The 14,374-nt window shown below is 40.1% G+C and overlaps 1 protein-coding gene across 1 annotated transcript in view; it reads right to left on the reverse strand.

Annotated features, from left to right (window-relative positions):
* KIAA0586 (KIAA0586 ortholog) overlaps nucleotides 1–14,374 on the reverse strand; it is a 61,888-nt gene that overhangs the window by 7,218 nt on the left and 40,296 nt on the right. Inside the window, exons 28-29 of the mRNA XM_017831737.1 lie at nucleotides 11,141–11,280; nucleotides 6,197–6,284 (exon numbers count right to left, since the gene is read on the reverse strand). Coding sequence (XP_017687226.1) covers nucleotides 6,197–6,284; nucleotides 11,141–11,280 — 228 coding nt within the window. The remainder of the gene's footprint in view (nucleotides 1–6,196; nucleotides 6,285–11,140; nucleotides 11,281–14,374) is intronic.

The following is a 14,374-nucleotide window of genomic DNA, read 5'->3' on the forward strand; positions in this document are numbered from 1 at the left end:
TGGTAAACTGAAAACTCATGGCACTGCTGCATAAAGCACCCAGTGTATGTTTGGAATTTGTCCTTTTCCATGGAATCATAGAATCACAGACTGGTTTGGGTTGGAACTGGATGATCCTTCCAACCCAAACCAGTCTGTGATTCTATGATTCCATGGAAAAGGACAAATTCCAAACATACACTGGGTGCTTTATGCAGCAGTGCCATGAGTTTTCAGTTTACCAGCATGGAAAAGAGACTGGTCCCTCATTATTTTCACATTACAGCCCCCAGGTATGAGTGAAATATGAGGCTTAATTCTGTTGTTGCCCTGAACTCTAGTTTATGATTTATAAAAAGCACTTTGAGGGATGCCACAGGTCACTGGATCAGATCACCTGCAGTCTTTCAAAATCTAGGCTTGAAAAGGGAATCAGATGAGATTTCGGAATATTTACTTTGAGCCCCAGTAAATCTGAAAAAAAAAAAGTAAAAAATTTTAGTATTTGACAGTTTCCATAGAAAGTAATACTTTAAGTGGTGATCATGTCACTTTGAGTAAGTTTTTCTTTCCCTCTCTGCCCAAAAAACCCCAGCTGGTGCTGGAATTCACTGAAAATCCTTACTGCTGTGTACAGACCAGAGGAGGGGACTGGTACAGGAATACACCCTTGAACCTCAGCAAAATAAGTGTATTTAAACACAGAGATCTGATCAAAACAGAGAAAGAAGCAACTGTGAACTGCTTTCACCTGCTCCAGCACTGGGGCAACAGCTGTCAGTCCCACCTCCTGGACTTAAAACTTCTGGCCAGGAACATTCCTTAAGCCCACACTGGAAGATTTCCTGCTTTTATTCTTGTTACTGTATGAAAAATGCAAAATACTTTCCCCTCCAGAGATTCCCCACACTGACACCCAACACAGCACAGCACTGGATTCTCAGGAGGACTGGATGAGGATACAGAAAGCTGTGCAGATCTCATGAGGGGTGTGAAGCATCACCTGTACAGGCACCAGGGGAAGACTGAAAAGGGAAGTTTTCTGCCTCTGCACAAACCTCCCACAGCCAAAGCCTCAGCACAAGGTCACAGAAATGTCACTGCAGCAGTGAGGGAGCTGTGTCCCTCTGTGACACTTAAGGAGGGTCGCAGGAAGAGAAAAAGTGACTCTCAGCCTCTTAGAAGCAAAAGGAAATTGCCAAGTGAACAAAAAACTAATGCATGTAGATGCAAAAGAAAAGGTCCAGGTGATATGTGGTGTGGAACTGGCCTCCAGAGGGGAATGGATTCTCCCTGAGCACAGCACTCAGCAGGAAACCCTCAGACTGCAGGGCAATATCAGCCTGCCTTGTACAATCTTCTTTAAATATAAACTGTGTCTTCTTGGTTTTTTGTTTGTTTTTTGTTTGTTTGTTTGTTGGGTTTTGTTTGTTTGTTTGTTTTTTGTGGATTTTTTTTGTTTGTTTGTTTTTTATTTCTCCATCTGATTACTTGGATTTCAATTCATTTATATGCCTCAGAAAATCAAATGACATTCTAGGAGTTTAAAATACAAACCAGAGAGAGTCGTGCTTCACCTGCTTGTAGTTCCTATTCTTTATAACTTTAGTACAAGTAAGTGAGGGGAAGAAATTCCTCTATGAGAGCAAAGGATCATTTTCCAGAAAGAGATCTTTTGGGAACGGGTAGAAAGGTGTGCACAGTCCCATGAGACCCACAGCAGCTCCTGGTGCTTGGCTCCTCATGACCCAAACTTGAAGCAGCAGAGCACACCCCCAGCAGCAGCACATCACTGTCCACAGCAACAATCCTGCACAAGACTTTGCCTTAAGCTACGGAAAAAAAAAATCACACTTCTGCTTTAACATTTTGCCTGAAAAAGAACTGAAGTAACTCGGTGGGAAAAGAAGCAACCACAGATATAAATGACACTTGTTAATGGATAAGTTATACTTACAAAAGCCAAGAAATTAAACACTCCTGCCCCAAAAATGTACTATAACACAGTACTTTTCGTACTTACAGTAATTCAAACTAGAAACTCTCAAGCATGGCTACTGAGGATTTTAGGTGGAATATTATGCAAAATGCACACTTATTACTCAGATGTGTTTTCTACTGCGTGGGCTGCCGTGTAACTCCTATGGACACGTGCAGAATAATCAAAAACTCCTTGAGAACTGGTGTTCTAATCCACTTGGGGCACCTAAAAGCTGATGACTACTTATAGAAAACACAGAGTTTCTGCAGGAAATGCTACTTTGCATTTCCTGACTTCCCCAAACGTAAAATATATTAACTGAATGATGTCCATGAGCCACCTGATAGCACAGAGAGGTAACTGGATGGGAAAACCAGAGGTAAAATAGACCAGAAACATCCCTGGAAGTGCTCCAGGCCAGGCTGGATGGAGCTTTGAGCAACTTGGTCTAGTTGAAGGTGCCCCTGCCCACGACAGGGGGTTGGAACTGGATGATCTCTAAGGTCTCTTCCAAGCTAAACCATTTTATGATTCGAATTCTGAAGAAGCACTGAAAAACTTACACAAACCTCTGACAGGGCACTTGCTTGAAGAATGCCATAATTACAGCTAAGTGATTTCATTACTTCAATTTCCAAGATTTTCTCGCAGAAAACAGCTGAATTCAAAGAGCTACACACACACACTTTTTCTGCCCCTCAGGTTGTGGTGGTTCTCTCCACAGTGTGGAAGAAGAACAGCTCTGCTTTGCTTCACCAGCTGCTGTTTTCGGGGTGGGATGGAGAATCCTCAGCAAAAGCCTTCGGTGAAATTCAGGCCAAAAAAAGAAACAGCAGGATATTAAGGCAAAAGTAAACTTTCTATAGAACAGTCATTGAGTTTGACCAAAACAGTTCCAGTTCTAAGAAAAAAAAGAAAGACCTTTAGCCTTATCCTAATCTTCTTCCTTCCTTGAAGCATCTGGTACAGATTTGCCTCACGCCACAATAGTTTTAAGAAAAAATAACCCAAAACCTAACTCAGAGCAATTCCTGGCTGAAGAAGAGAGACAAAGAAGTATTTAGTTATAGCCATATTTTCAGTATTACAGCTTTCAGTACAGCATCCTGTCAATGTTGACACAGAAGCAGCCCATTTTCAGTACTGAACAAGGACCATGGAAGCTTTATTTTTTTTTATATGGATTGTTTTAAAGGCTTCTTGTTGTCTTATTCATGTATTGCACAGATCATCTCCTCCACAAGCAATTGTGCAACCTCTCTGTGGCAACAAAGCCAATTCCTTAGTGTCCCAATATTACTTTCTCAGCTACTTATGGCTGCCTGAGTATAATTCACCAGCTGGAGATAGAAAGGAATTACCACCATGAAGTTCTGCTCTCTGGGTCACATTTTGAGAGTCCGTGCTGCAGAAAAAATAATTAAGTGAAGATACATCCACCTCTGGTTCTGAGCTGCTCTTATTAAAGTTTAAAAATGCTCTGCAGTCAAACATTGCCACCTGCTCTTTCATTTTAATTTTAAAAATTCTGAATCCCTTTAATGTAAGCCCGAAAATGCTTAAATTCTGGAAATATGTGCATTCACCAACCACAACAATTACTATCACATTAAATGCATGAAAGATGTATGAAAGAATGGTACAAAGATTAAAGGGTATTATAAAGCCAAAAATATATATGCATGTATATTATGTACTACAACTCTATGTTTTCAAACCACTGTCTCCACTATGTCTAGAGAAGGCACACATTTCAATTAATAATACATTCAGGCTTGATTTTCAGCTGTAACTTTCAGGAGACTTTACCCTTTCAGGCATGATATTGTAGCAGTCCTACTGAACTTCAGCTTTCATTAGAAGCCATCAATCAACTTTCCTTCAGTAAAAACACATGTTCAGTGCAGACCACAAGAAATTTTTAAACAACAAAAGAAAGTTCTATCATATATATATATATATATATATATATATATATATATGTATATATTCATAGCCATAGAAAGATGAATCAAATATTGGCATGTATTTATTATTTAAGTAAAAATGGCTTTTTTCTTACATCCAACTTTAGGTCCAAAACCATTTCCCTTTTCTCCCAGCACTCTGAACTCACACTTCATCTCAGGGCTTTAGATTTCTTAAGCTCTACCAATCCAACCACTTACCCTTTAAACTCCAAAAAACTACCTTAGTGGTCCTGTCTCCAAAATGCTTCTCCACTTCCAGGGAAGTATTTCTTGTCCCTTCCAGTGAAGGCCACCATCTGACATGAAGTTTTTATAAACAGGGTGCTTTGAACTTACAGCAACAGATGTGCTTGATTTTGAAATGTTGTATTTACTTAAACCCACCTACACTTATCATGTTGCAAGTTTTCCTTTTTCTTTCAAATGCTTCTTATTAATTTTTTCCCCTCAACTTTTTGCCTGATTAAGTTCTCTGTGGTGAAGCTCATGGAGACAAGACCTTCTGGTTAACACTGACAGACAGTTGTTTCCATTTCCAAATCCTCTAGATTTTTATTGGCTCATTAAATATGTATGCTTTGAATGAGATTTAAATGATCCTGGTATATAAATCACTAAATCATCTTTTTTTTTTTTTCTTTTGATTCTCTCAAAGAAAATTGACTACTGCCATCTCCTGGTCACACATTTTCAGCTGACACACAGACACAGTTGGACTGTGCCCAAATTCCTTGTGTTACAGTATAGGGAAAGGTATAGGGAAATACCAGACATGCACTGAGTTGTGCCACTTCAGTTCTGTCAGCTTTTCCACTAATTGTCCACAGATAATTTTTACATTATTCATAACTTTCTTCATATGCAAACCATGGTTTTGAAATGAGGTTCCAACAACACTGGCCTAGGGCTTTTCTTACCACTTATTATAAATATTTGAAGCAAAATAATTCCCTCGGAATTCTAATTCGAAGAGATGTTTTCTTAAAAAAAAAAATTAAATGGAAGAAGTTCAAAGAGTTATTTTTAAAAGGGCTTGAAGGAAGAATTTGTCTGTGCTAGGGTGGAGCAATGATAATTGGATATATTGTAGACATGCAGGTTTTTAGATTCCTGTTCTTAGCGTGTAAGATTAAAACTGCTACATATCTCACACCAGCACCTCCACAAAGTTCTTATCTGCTGAAACAATTAAACATGGCAGTAATGTGCACAGTTTATGCTATTCCAAACTGACTTGAACCACAATAAACAAAAGATATTCTCTCCCTCTCTTTCATCATCCTTAACTCTTTCAACAAACACTGTTAAGTAATCTCCAAAAATAGCACAGATAATGCCGAGTGTCCTTCGCTAAAGAAAAATTATTATCTGTTACACACCAGCTTAAAGCCCACCTCAAACCAGGTCCTTTTAACATTGAAAATCTATATTTTTTTCCCCACATTTGCATGGTCTTAACCTACTACTACTTTTCAGTTCTTGTGTAGCACCCCTGCATTTTCTCGCATGTAGGAACCACTCCCTTCTATCACAACATCATGAATATCTCATTTGCTGAACAGCGTTCTATAAAGCAATTAAGATTCAGTTGACTACACAAGATGCACATTGTAATGCTCCTGGCAAGCACAAATTTAAATAAACACTTAATTACAAGGATTTTGATGACTTACATACAAATACATTTAATAGAATCAGAGAATCCCGGAATGGTTTGGGTTGGAAGGGACCTTAAAGACCATCCAGTCCCACCCTCTGCCATGGGCAGGGACACTTTCCACTATCCCAGGTTGCTCCAAGCCCTGTCCAACCTGGCCCTGGACACCTCCAGGGATGGGTCAGCCACAGCTTCTCTGGAAAACCTGTGCCAGGGCCTCACCACCCTCACAGGGAAGAATATCTTTCCCAATATCCAACCTAACCCTGACCTCTGTCAGTGTGAAGCCATTCCCCCTTGTCCTGTCATTCCAGGCCCTTGTCCAAAGTCCCTCTCCAGCTCTCTTGGAGATCCTTTAGGTACTGGAAGGTGCTCTAAGGTCTCCTTGGAGCCTTTTTCAGGCTGAATTTCCAATCCTTTGAGTGCACCCCAACAATATCAGATCTATGTAAACATGTACACACTATGCACACACAAATGCTTGGAAATTTTTATAGTAATAAAAACCAGATTTTAAAAAATCAGACCTTTATTATACATCAGTATACAACAATATTTAAAAGTGATGTGCTTAACTGAGAGAACTGTTTGCTTATTGACATAATTTACCTGCTTGTTGCATCTCTTCAGACATCCTTCTCACAAGAATAACTCGTGGTCTCACAGTCTCAACTTGTGCAGCTCCTTGGCTTTCCTCCTGTGTATCACACATTAAAACCATATTACAAATCTGACTTTTGATGTAAAAGCACAGCAAGATTACATGGAGCTTCAAGAAACATCCAAAGAGGTTTTTAAAGATTCATTAAAGGATATGCACTTGTTCTCCTTCCTTTTGACTTCAAAAGAATTCAGCTCTCAATCAGCCTATTGCAATGTTATTCCCTCTGGACAAACATCCTGGGAGCAGTAGGTATGGATGGCAAAGTGCCATTTAGACCTGAAGACACAGGAGACCCTCAATTTTTACTCAAAGCATGTGGTGGAAAGAACATACTATTTCCCTGGCTTTCTTCAATATCCAGGACTTCTCCCTAGGTATTATCCTCCTGACTAACAAGAGAAATTTGAAAGGGAAAAGAAAAATATTAATTGGTTGGAAAACCCAGGTCAAGTCTAAAATTTATTTCCTTGGCCCAGTTTTTAAAACCATTTTCTATTCTTGCTGAAATGCTCTCCAGGACCCAGGTCTGCAACAACGCTGTAGGGAAAGTTTTTAGAAGCAACAAATGCTTTGCATGTTAAAAAGGGAGACATTTATCAAGTTTGCTTGTTATCTTATGTGTTAACTGGAAGAGGAATTGTGTCCTGAGGACATTCCATTACAAGTAGGCAGGAAATATAAGAAGTGCAAAACACAGTCATGGAGTTCTAGAATCACAGAATGGTGTGGGCTGGAAGGGACCTTAAAAATCATCCTGTTCCAACCCCCTGCCCTGGGCAGGGACACCTTCCACTATCCCAGGTTGCTCCAAGGCCCTTCAAACCTGGCCTTGAACCCTTCCAGGGATTGGGCAGCCACAGCTTGTCTGAGCAACCTGTGCCAGGGCCTCACCACCCTCACAGCCAAGAATTTCTTTCTAAGATCCCACCTAATCCTGCCCTCTGTCAGTTCAAAACCAGTGCCCCTCGTTCTGTCACCATCTGCCTACCTAGAAGAATTAAGTGTTTTCTTAAGACAGACAAATTTGATTTCATCAGTTATTCTGTTGATTCCATGGATGAATATAAGTTTTTTTTTTTTTTATGAAGCCTTAAGGAGGAACACAAGAAAGACCATATGTGTTTGCATATCACACAGCATGTGGAGCCCATGGAAAGAACTGCTCTATGACTTCAGGGAAAATGATATGCCCTGAGAAGCAGTGGCACTGCTGTTCTCTTGAAGATCTCATGACACAGCACCAGGGGGATTTTGCTCCCCTCCTCCAAAAGCTGAACAGGAAGAAAAAGCTAAAAAGGAAGAGAAGGAAAGAGAAAGGAAAGCAAGAGAAACCCTCCACTATTTGTGGAGGCCATGAGCCAAACAGCCAAAAGTATTAACGAAAATAAGAAAATTTTTATGTCTGGCAAACATGGTGCCAACTCTGTGATCAGGGCTTCCCATTTTTTTCAGTTAACACCTGCCTCTGATGGTATCAGGAATCTCAGCAGTGAGGACATTGCTTCTCATGTAGTTAACAACCATTTAAGCCAACGGGGTAAAAACCAGAAGGAACAAAAAGAAAAACTATTCAGAGTCACCACTGACTGGGGCACCTCTGCCACCACAATGTTGTCCAGTTCTGTTCATCATTTAAAGTGCACAAGGTGAGAAAGTGCTGAGATTATTTTCTGAAAGCAGAAAGGTCTCGTGGAAAGGTGATTGAAAGCCACCAACGCTACAGAACATTAAATGTCAGCAGCAAAACGGGATCCATTGTGGGGTCCATTTCCAAATGGGTCCATTTCAAGTGTGGGGGTTTTTTTGTTGTTTTCTTTTGCATTTTTAATAGGATGAACCAAAAACCAGTTTAAACTGAACTGAGGTGCAAACATTAGTTGGGAGATAACATATTCATAACCTACAATTATGCATTCCTGAAGATTAAAAAAGCCATGTCTTTTGAAATACTAAAAAAATGAAAGCTAATGAGAACACCACGGTGCCAATCCCACTTAAAAAATGTGGATTGTATAAAAACATTCATACTTATAAAAGCATATCATGAAAATATTTTGCAACCAAATCATTCCCTAAGATTTTAACAATGCATTTGGGGCTTCAGATGATTTAGATTTGCCACCTTTGGAATGTTCAGCCACACAAATATGACTTCAATGTTCCTGTCCCTCCCGTGATCAAAATGATTTATTTAGAATAGAAGAGCCCAGCTTCCTCCCAGTCGTTCTCCTGCTTCTTAGAGCTGAGAGCAGGGGGGCAAAGTGGCCACAAATAACAGTCAATTCCTGTATTGTTGCACAAGAACGGACAGAAGGGGTCAAACTGAAGATGCATTTAGTCTGGCTTTCTGTCTGACAGTGGCTAAAAGCATATATAAATCTAAAAAAACCCCAAAATTATCTAATGCTAGAAATGGAGGAGCAGCCAAGGAATTTGGGTAGATAAGAGAATTCCTATATGACTTAAACTGTTTGTTTTGGAGAGAGTGACCACACAGATTTCATGACTAAAAGGCATTTGCTTGTGCCCTACATGAAAATTCAGTGCTCTTTCTGCTGGTCAAAATCTGATCTACACTCCAGTGCCAGGGAGCAAAGAAGTGGTACATAGATGATCCCTGACATAAGGATCCTGTTTGGACAGACTGCAGGAACCACCCAAGCTTTGCCACAACAAACCCCAACATCCAGGAAGATCATTCTCAGTTAAATCAGGACAAAGCTCTACCAAGGCTGGCTGGACCCTGCCTGAAATAGTGTATTTTCTTCAGGTCTCTCAGCAAACTTTGCTCCTGAATAGATTTGTCTCCTGGCTTTGTGTGTAGGTGATACAGTTTAACTTCAGTGAAGGCAAACACTGCCTGCAGATGGAAAACAAGATGAGAAGCAACTGATGTGAGAGTCAGTGACTAACCTGGGAGGAAATCTTTCAAGAAGTTTAAAGTGATTATTTTCCTTAAACATTGCACACAATGAATGAATCATTCTGAAAGCCTGAGTAGCTCTTGCTCTCCTAAGCTGGTATTATGTTCCCAGAAAATCTGATTCCTACAGGCAGGTGACAAAGCAGATCCAGCCGTGGAGCAGAGCACAGATGCCATCCCTAATTGAAAGGAGGGGAAAGGTTCATCACTGTCACATGGCAGAGAGATGCTGTCAAAACAAGCTTTCAAATCATCTGGTACAGGGATCATTTTTTTCTTTCAGAGAAGGATGTAGAAATCTAGCAGAGGATCTTATGGAAAACAGCTTTGCCCCATCCAGGAGGGATGTTTATTGTGATTATCACTTATAGGTATGGTCACATCAGAGAAAAGCTAAAAGGTGAGCCTGGGAGAAACACTGATCTGGAATCTTACATCAGGAATAAACACACACAGGAAGAGGTTGTTTTGTTGGGGGGGAAAGAAAACCAAACCTAACAAAACCACACAAAGTTAAGGGGTTTGGTTGCTTGGTTCGAAGGGAGGGGGAGTTTTACATGACAGCAGGAAAAAAAAAAAAGGCCACACTAAGGGTTCAGATGCAAGAAAAAGTTTGTGAAGATAAGATAATGTATAACTATCTACATACAAAGTGTTAGCCAATATATAACTATCTGTATATTTTCTGTGACAGACACTGTGTCAGATCACCTCAGATTTCTTGCATAGGTAAGACCATGTTCATGGGCAATCTTACACACAGTAAACTATTATTTCCCTGTATCTAAAAAAGCAAAAATCAATCCTAACCCCATCAGCTGAGTATAAGATGCAGGTATCACTGTATTCTTTACCACAGCTAATGGGGCTAAAAAAGGAAACATGTTTTATCCCTTCTGTCCCCCATTACTTTTGGCCAGTGAGACAATAACAAGGATATGAGCTTCACCCCAACACACACAGCAGTCACAGAATCCAGTTTTGCCCATGAACAGTTATTCCAAGAAACAGTATGTTCTGGTGATCTCAAAGTGAAAGAGGTGTGACATTTAAAATCCTCTTCGAAGATGCAACACTTCAGGTGATATATTTAAGGACTGCTCAGACACCAATGGCATCAAGGCTCAAAATCATAAACCCAAACGTGGCAATGGGGGTTATAACGTGGCAGGGTCAGGTGAATAAATGATACTTTAGGTTATTTTATATAGAACACCAGGGAAGGTCAGAATTTATCCATGAACACAGCAACCATGGTAATACATAGTTACTTTCAAACACCCTCTGAAGCTTCACATATTAGAGAGCAGTCTGCCACTTCATTTTTAGCTTTTGCCACTTGTTATTTGAATTTATCCTCAGTTACCAAGTAAACCATCATCTCTAGGTAACAGCACATACTAATAAAAAAAAAATTAGCTGTCTAGGTTTGAAGCAGAGATCAATAGGATGTTCCTCTACCTTTAAGTGTTCTGAGGAACATTATCCTTTACTGCCTTTCCAACCTTGCCCCTATTAGGACAAATGAAGCTCCTGAAATGCTGAATCAGTGGGTTATAACTTCTGAGGGCAAATCCCTCATTGCTGTTTCCTCTCCTGTATACCCATGATGTTATTCTTCTGTATGTGAAGCTCTGTGCCCCTAAAACATCGGAATGCCCCATCTGAACTGAGTATCAGATCAGTATTAGATCCTGTGAGAGCAGTGAAGCTGTGAGGAAGTGCAGAAAAGGTAAAAAGAGAAGGTCTGAGCCTGGCAGAAAGGGTATTGTAAGGATTTGCCACAGGGAACACAATTGTTTTTATTACACACATGTAGTTCTGACTTCAATTTCTCAGCTGAACGTGTCACTTAAAATGCAGCAGTTCTGTGATGTCAGGCACGACAGTGGAATAGGAAAATCTGTTTTCCAAGGTTACAGTTTGCTCCTTCTGACTAGTCACAGAAAGAATCCTTTCAGCTCACCTGGGACAGATCCTCCGAGAGAGATGTCACTGTGCAGCCTGGCTGGGCTGCCCTCAGAGCGGGATTTGAAGCTGGCTGTGATTCCAGCTCAGCCAAAAGCATCGGACCACGACTTGTATCTGCATCTCCAAGAATTTCTGCTGAGAGAAAAAAGTTCCTTGATGAGCCAGAGCAGTAATTTCCTGGTCAAATGCTGTGGCAGAATGTGCAGCCTTTCAAAATGCAACAGTGCGACATGCAGTGTTTAAAGAAAGTGATTTCCTCCTTACATGGCCTTTTGTACATCCCTTAAACCGTTCTTGTGGGAACAAAAAAGAAATAAGGGTCTGTGGAAATTGAAAAAATAAATCAGTTTTATCATCTGTAGATTTCTAATGGGGCAGCATTTCTGAGAGTTTCAGAGCTGTACAGTTCATCATACCTTGGATGCTTAATGAGCTTTATCATACTTACTGGAAAGAGACTGGAAAGGATTCTTCAGGAAATTATTAAAAGAAACCTGTACATAGTCTATTTTAAAGGGATAATTTGCTCTCTAATCCAGCATTTATCATGCTTTTGCAGCCTGCAAGTATGTGAAGCATCTTTATGAAAAATGTACTGACAGCTCCTGAACTAACTTTAGCCTTCTGCTATCATACAGAGCCAAGGAACGAATTTTAAGCCTAATTAACTATAATCATTGCTTAATTAACTGTAATTATTGTTCACTTTAAGACTGCATGTGCCACATTTCATTTGCATGTTGGTTTTTATGTCTATGACTTTAAGCACTGAAAACAAGGATTTATAAATGAAGGACTGATCAGGAAGATGCTGTTGGGTATCTACATGAGCAACACCTACTCCATCCTACAAATGGACATCATGTTTCCATAACACAAATAAAAACTGGGCACAAAACTGAAAATAACCCAGACACGAGACACACAACCCCCAAATTTTTTACAGATACATCTGTGAGCGACTCATTCTGAGAGAGAAACTGAGCATCCACTGCAAGGTTCTGTGGACAGAGAGGCACAGCCTGAAATATGTGAACTTTGACACCCAGTGGTGTAACAATTATTTAATTGTAGCCCTAAAAATAACTGTCCAATAAAATGATGGGCCTCCATTGCAGCTGTTGTGGCCATCAGGAAATAGGTGATTTGACTGGCAATCTCACATACCAGTGGTCAGATCAAAAAGATTTGGAAGGAAAATGGAAACAATCAGGGATCATTCCTTCCCCCCTCCACCCCACCCTCCCTCCAAGAACGGATTGTTTCCTATTCAGCGTTGACTTCACTAACAAAAGGACTTGGAAACAAGATTTTCTGTTCCTCCCTGATATGAAAACACTCTTGCCTTGAAAGCAGACCTGAGCTTTTACACAGTGATGTTTCCTTAGCAATGCAATGAATACTGTGCTGTTTTCAGAGGTGGGGAGGGAGAGAAGCTAAACTATAAATCATAAGAATGCAACACAACTCAGTGTGGGATTATTACAGATTGTGTGAAAGCACAGGGCAATTCCCCTGTGGTAGTTAGTCCAGGGCATTTCTCTCCTCTCAAAAAAATACTAAAATAAAAACAATACTATGAGATTTTGAGAAATGAGCTTAAAAAAATCAGCGGAGAAACACATTGTTTGTAGATTATCATCAAATGCAGGAGCTGGTTTGGTTTTGAAAAATGTTAAGATATTTACAGGACAGTCAAAGGGCATGCTAAATTAAATAAAATAAATTAAAAAAAAAGAAAAGATATAGAGGAGATAGAAACATGCCATGCTAGATACAGCTATGGACAGTCTGGGTAAGGAGAAGATATCCCTAGAGACAGGTTCTCCCATTAACAGGCACCTTCTAACTCCATGGTCCTGAGCACTGTTAGGGACTTACAGAACCATGGAATCCCAGAAGGGTTTGGGTTGGAAGGGACCTTTAAGATCATCCAGTTCCACCCCCTGCCATGGGCAGGGACACCTTCCACTATCCCAGGTTGCTCCAAGCCCCATCCAACCTGGCCTTGAACACTTCCAGGGATCCAGGGGCAGCCACAGCTTCTCCAGGCAACCTGTGCCAGGGCCTTATTGGCCTCTGGGTAAAGAATTTCGTCCTCACATCTAATGTAAATCTCTCATCTTTTGGCTTAAAACTGTTCCCCTTTGTCCCATCACTGTCTGCAAATGACCTAGATCACTGATTTATTCCTTTATCACAGTGTCCTCAGTGCTGACTGTCCTCCAGCAACAGAGTTAAACAAGTGACTTGGAGAAATGTCTTACCCCAGGGAGCCTGATGTAAACCAATCTCCAAGCAAGAAACCACTTTAAAGTAAATGTTTAACAATGCATAATGTACCAGAATGTATTTTCAATGTATTTCAACATGTAGTTGGTCCAAAACATTTGGTCACAGCTACTTTAAAAGATTACTCTCTGTGCAACCAGTTCAAATGTTTAATCACTTCAAAACCAAGCAAATATTCTTATTTCTCCAAGATTATTTTTGCCATGTGTCTAACACATTCAATATCAATCCACTTCCTAGTGGTCAAGGGTTAATAATGTGAGATCTGCTTCCTTCGTCAGATCCAGAAACGTGAAAATTAAAAGGACAGAAAACCAGCTGTTTGATCACTTTAATTTACACAATTTCTGATGAATCAGTGCAACCAAGTTTGTGTTGCAACAGCTTAATAATTATTTCAGTCTAGTTTAAACATATTTAAAACCACAGTCAACAAAGAGTTTCTACATGCTTGCAGCTGTTAAATTAAACAAGCGTGGATGTACATTTTCAGATAACAGTGGAGACACTGGGATAAAAAAATCAGGGAGAGGAAGGATGGAGCACTGGCTTCAGCACTGGTTTCAACTGAAAAGAAATAAAAGTCCCTGGTTCACCACAGCAACTTATCCCTGCACTGCCTTGTACAAGCCATTATGTGTGTTCCTCAGCTATCCACGTGGGAAAATACTAAATATTAATTTCCCTATTATTATAGGAATAGATGAAGCTGAAATATATTGCCATTTATGAGACACTGCAGCATCACCAGGATGGAGTGCTAAAAGCCAAGAGGAGCAGTGCTGTGTAAGGGCACAGAGAGAAGCAGCTTGAACTGCTGGTGTTAATACCTGTCCAATGGGAACTACCTGCATCCATGGTTAAACTAAGTGTTTTTCAGGACTGAATTTGACTTAAAAGAATAAAATACATACTTTACAAGTTATCTTTTTCATAG

The sequence above is a fragment of the Lepidothrix coronata genome, unplaced genomic scaffold, assembly GCF_001604755.1.
Source record: "Lepidothrix coronata isolate B3197 unplaced genomic scaffold, Lepidothrix_coronata-1.0 Scaffold196, whole genome shotgun sequence".
Taxonomy (NCBI): domain Eukaryota; kingdom Metazoa; phylum Chordata; class Aves; order Passeriformes; family Pipridae; genus Lepidothrix; species Lepidothrix coronata.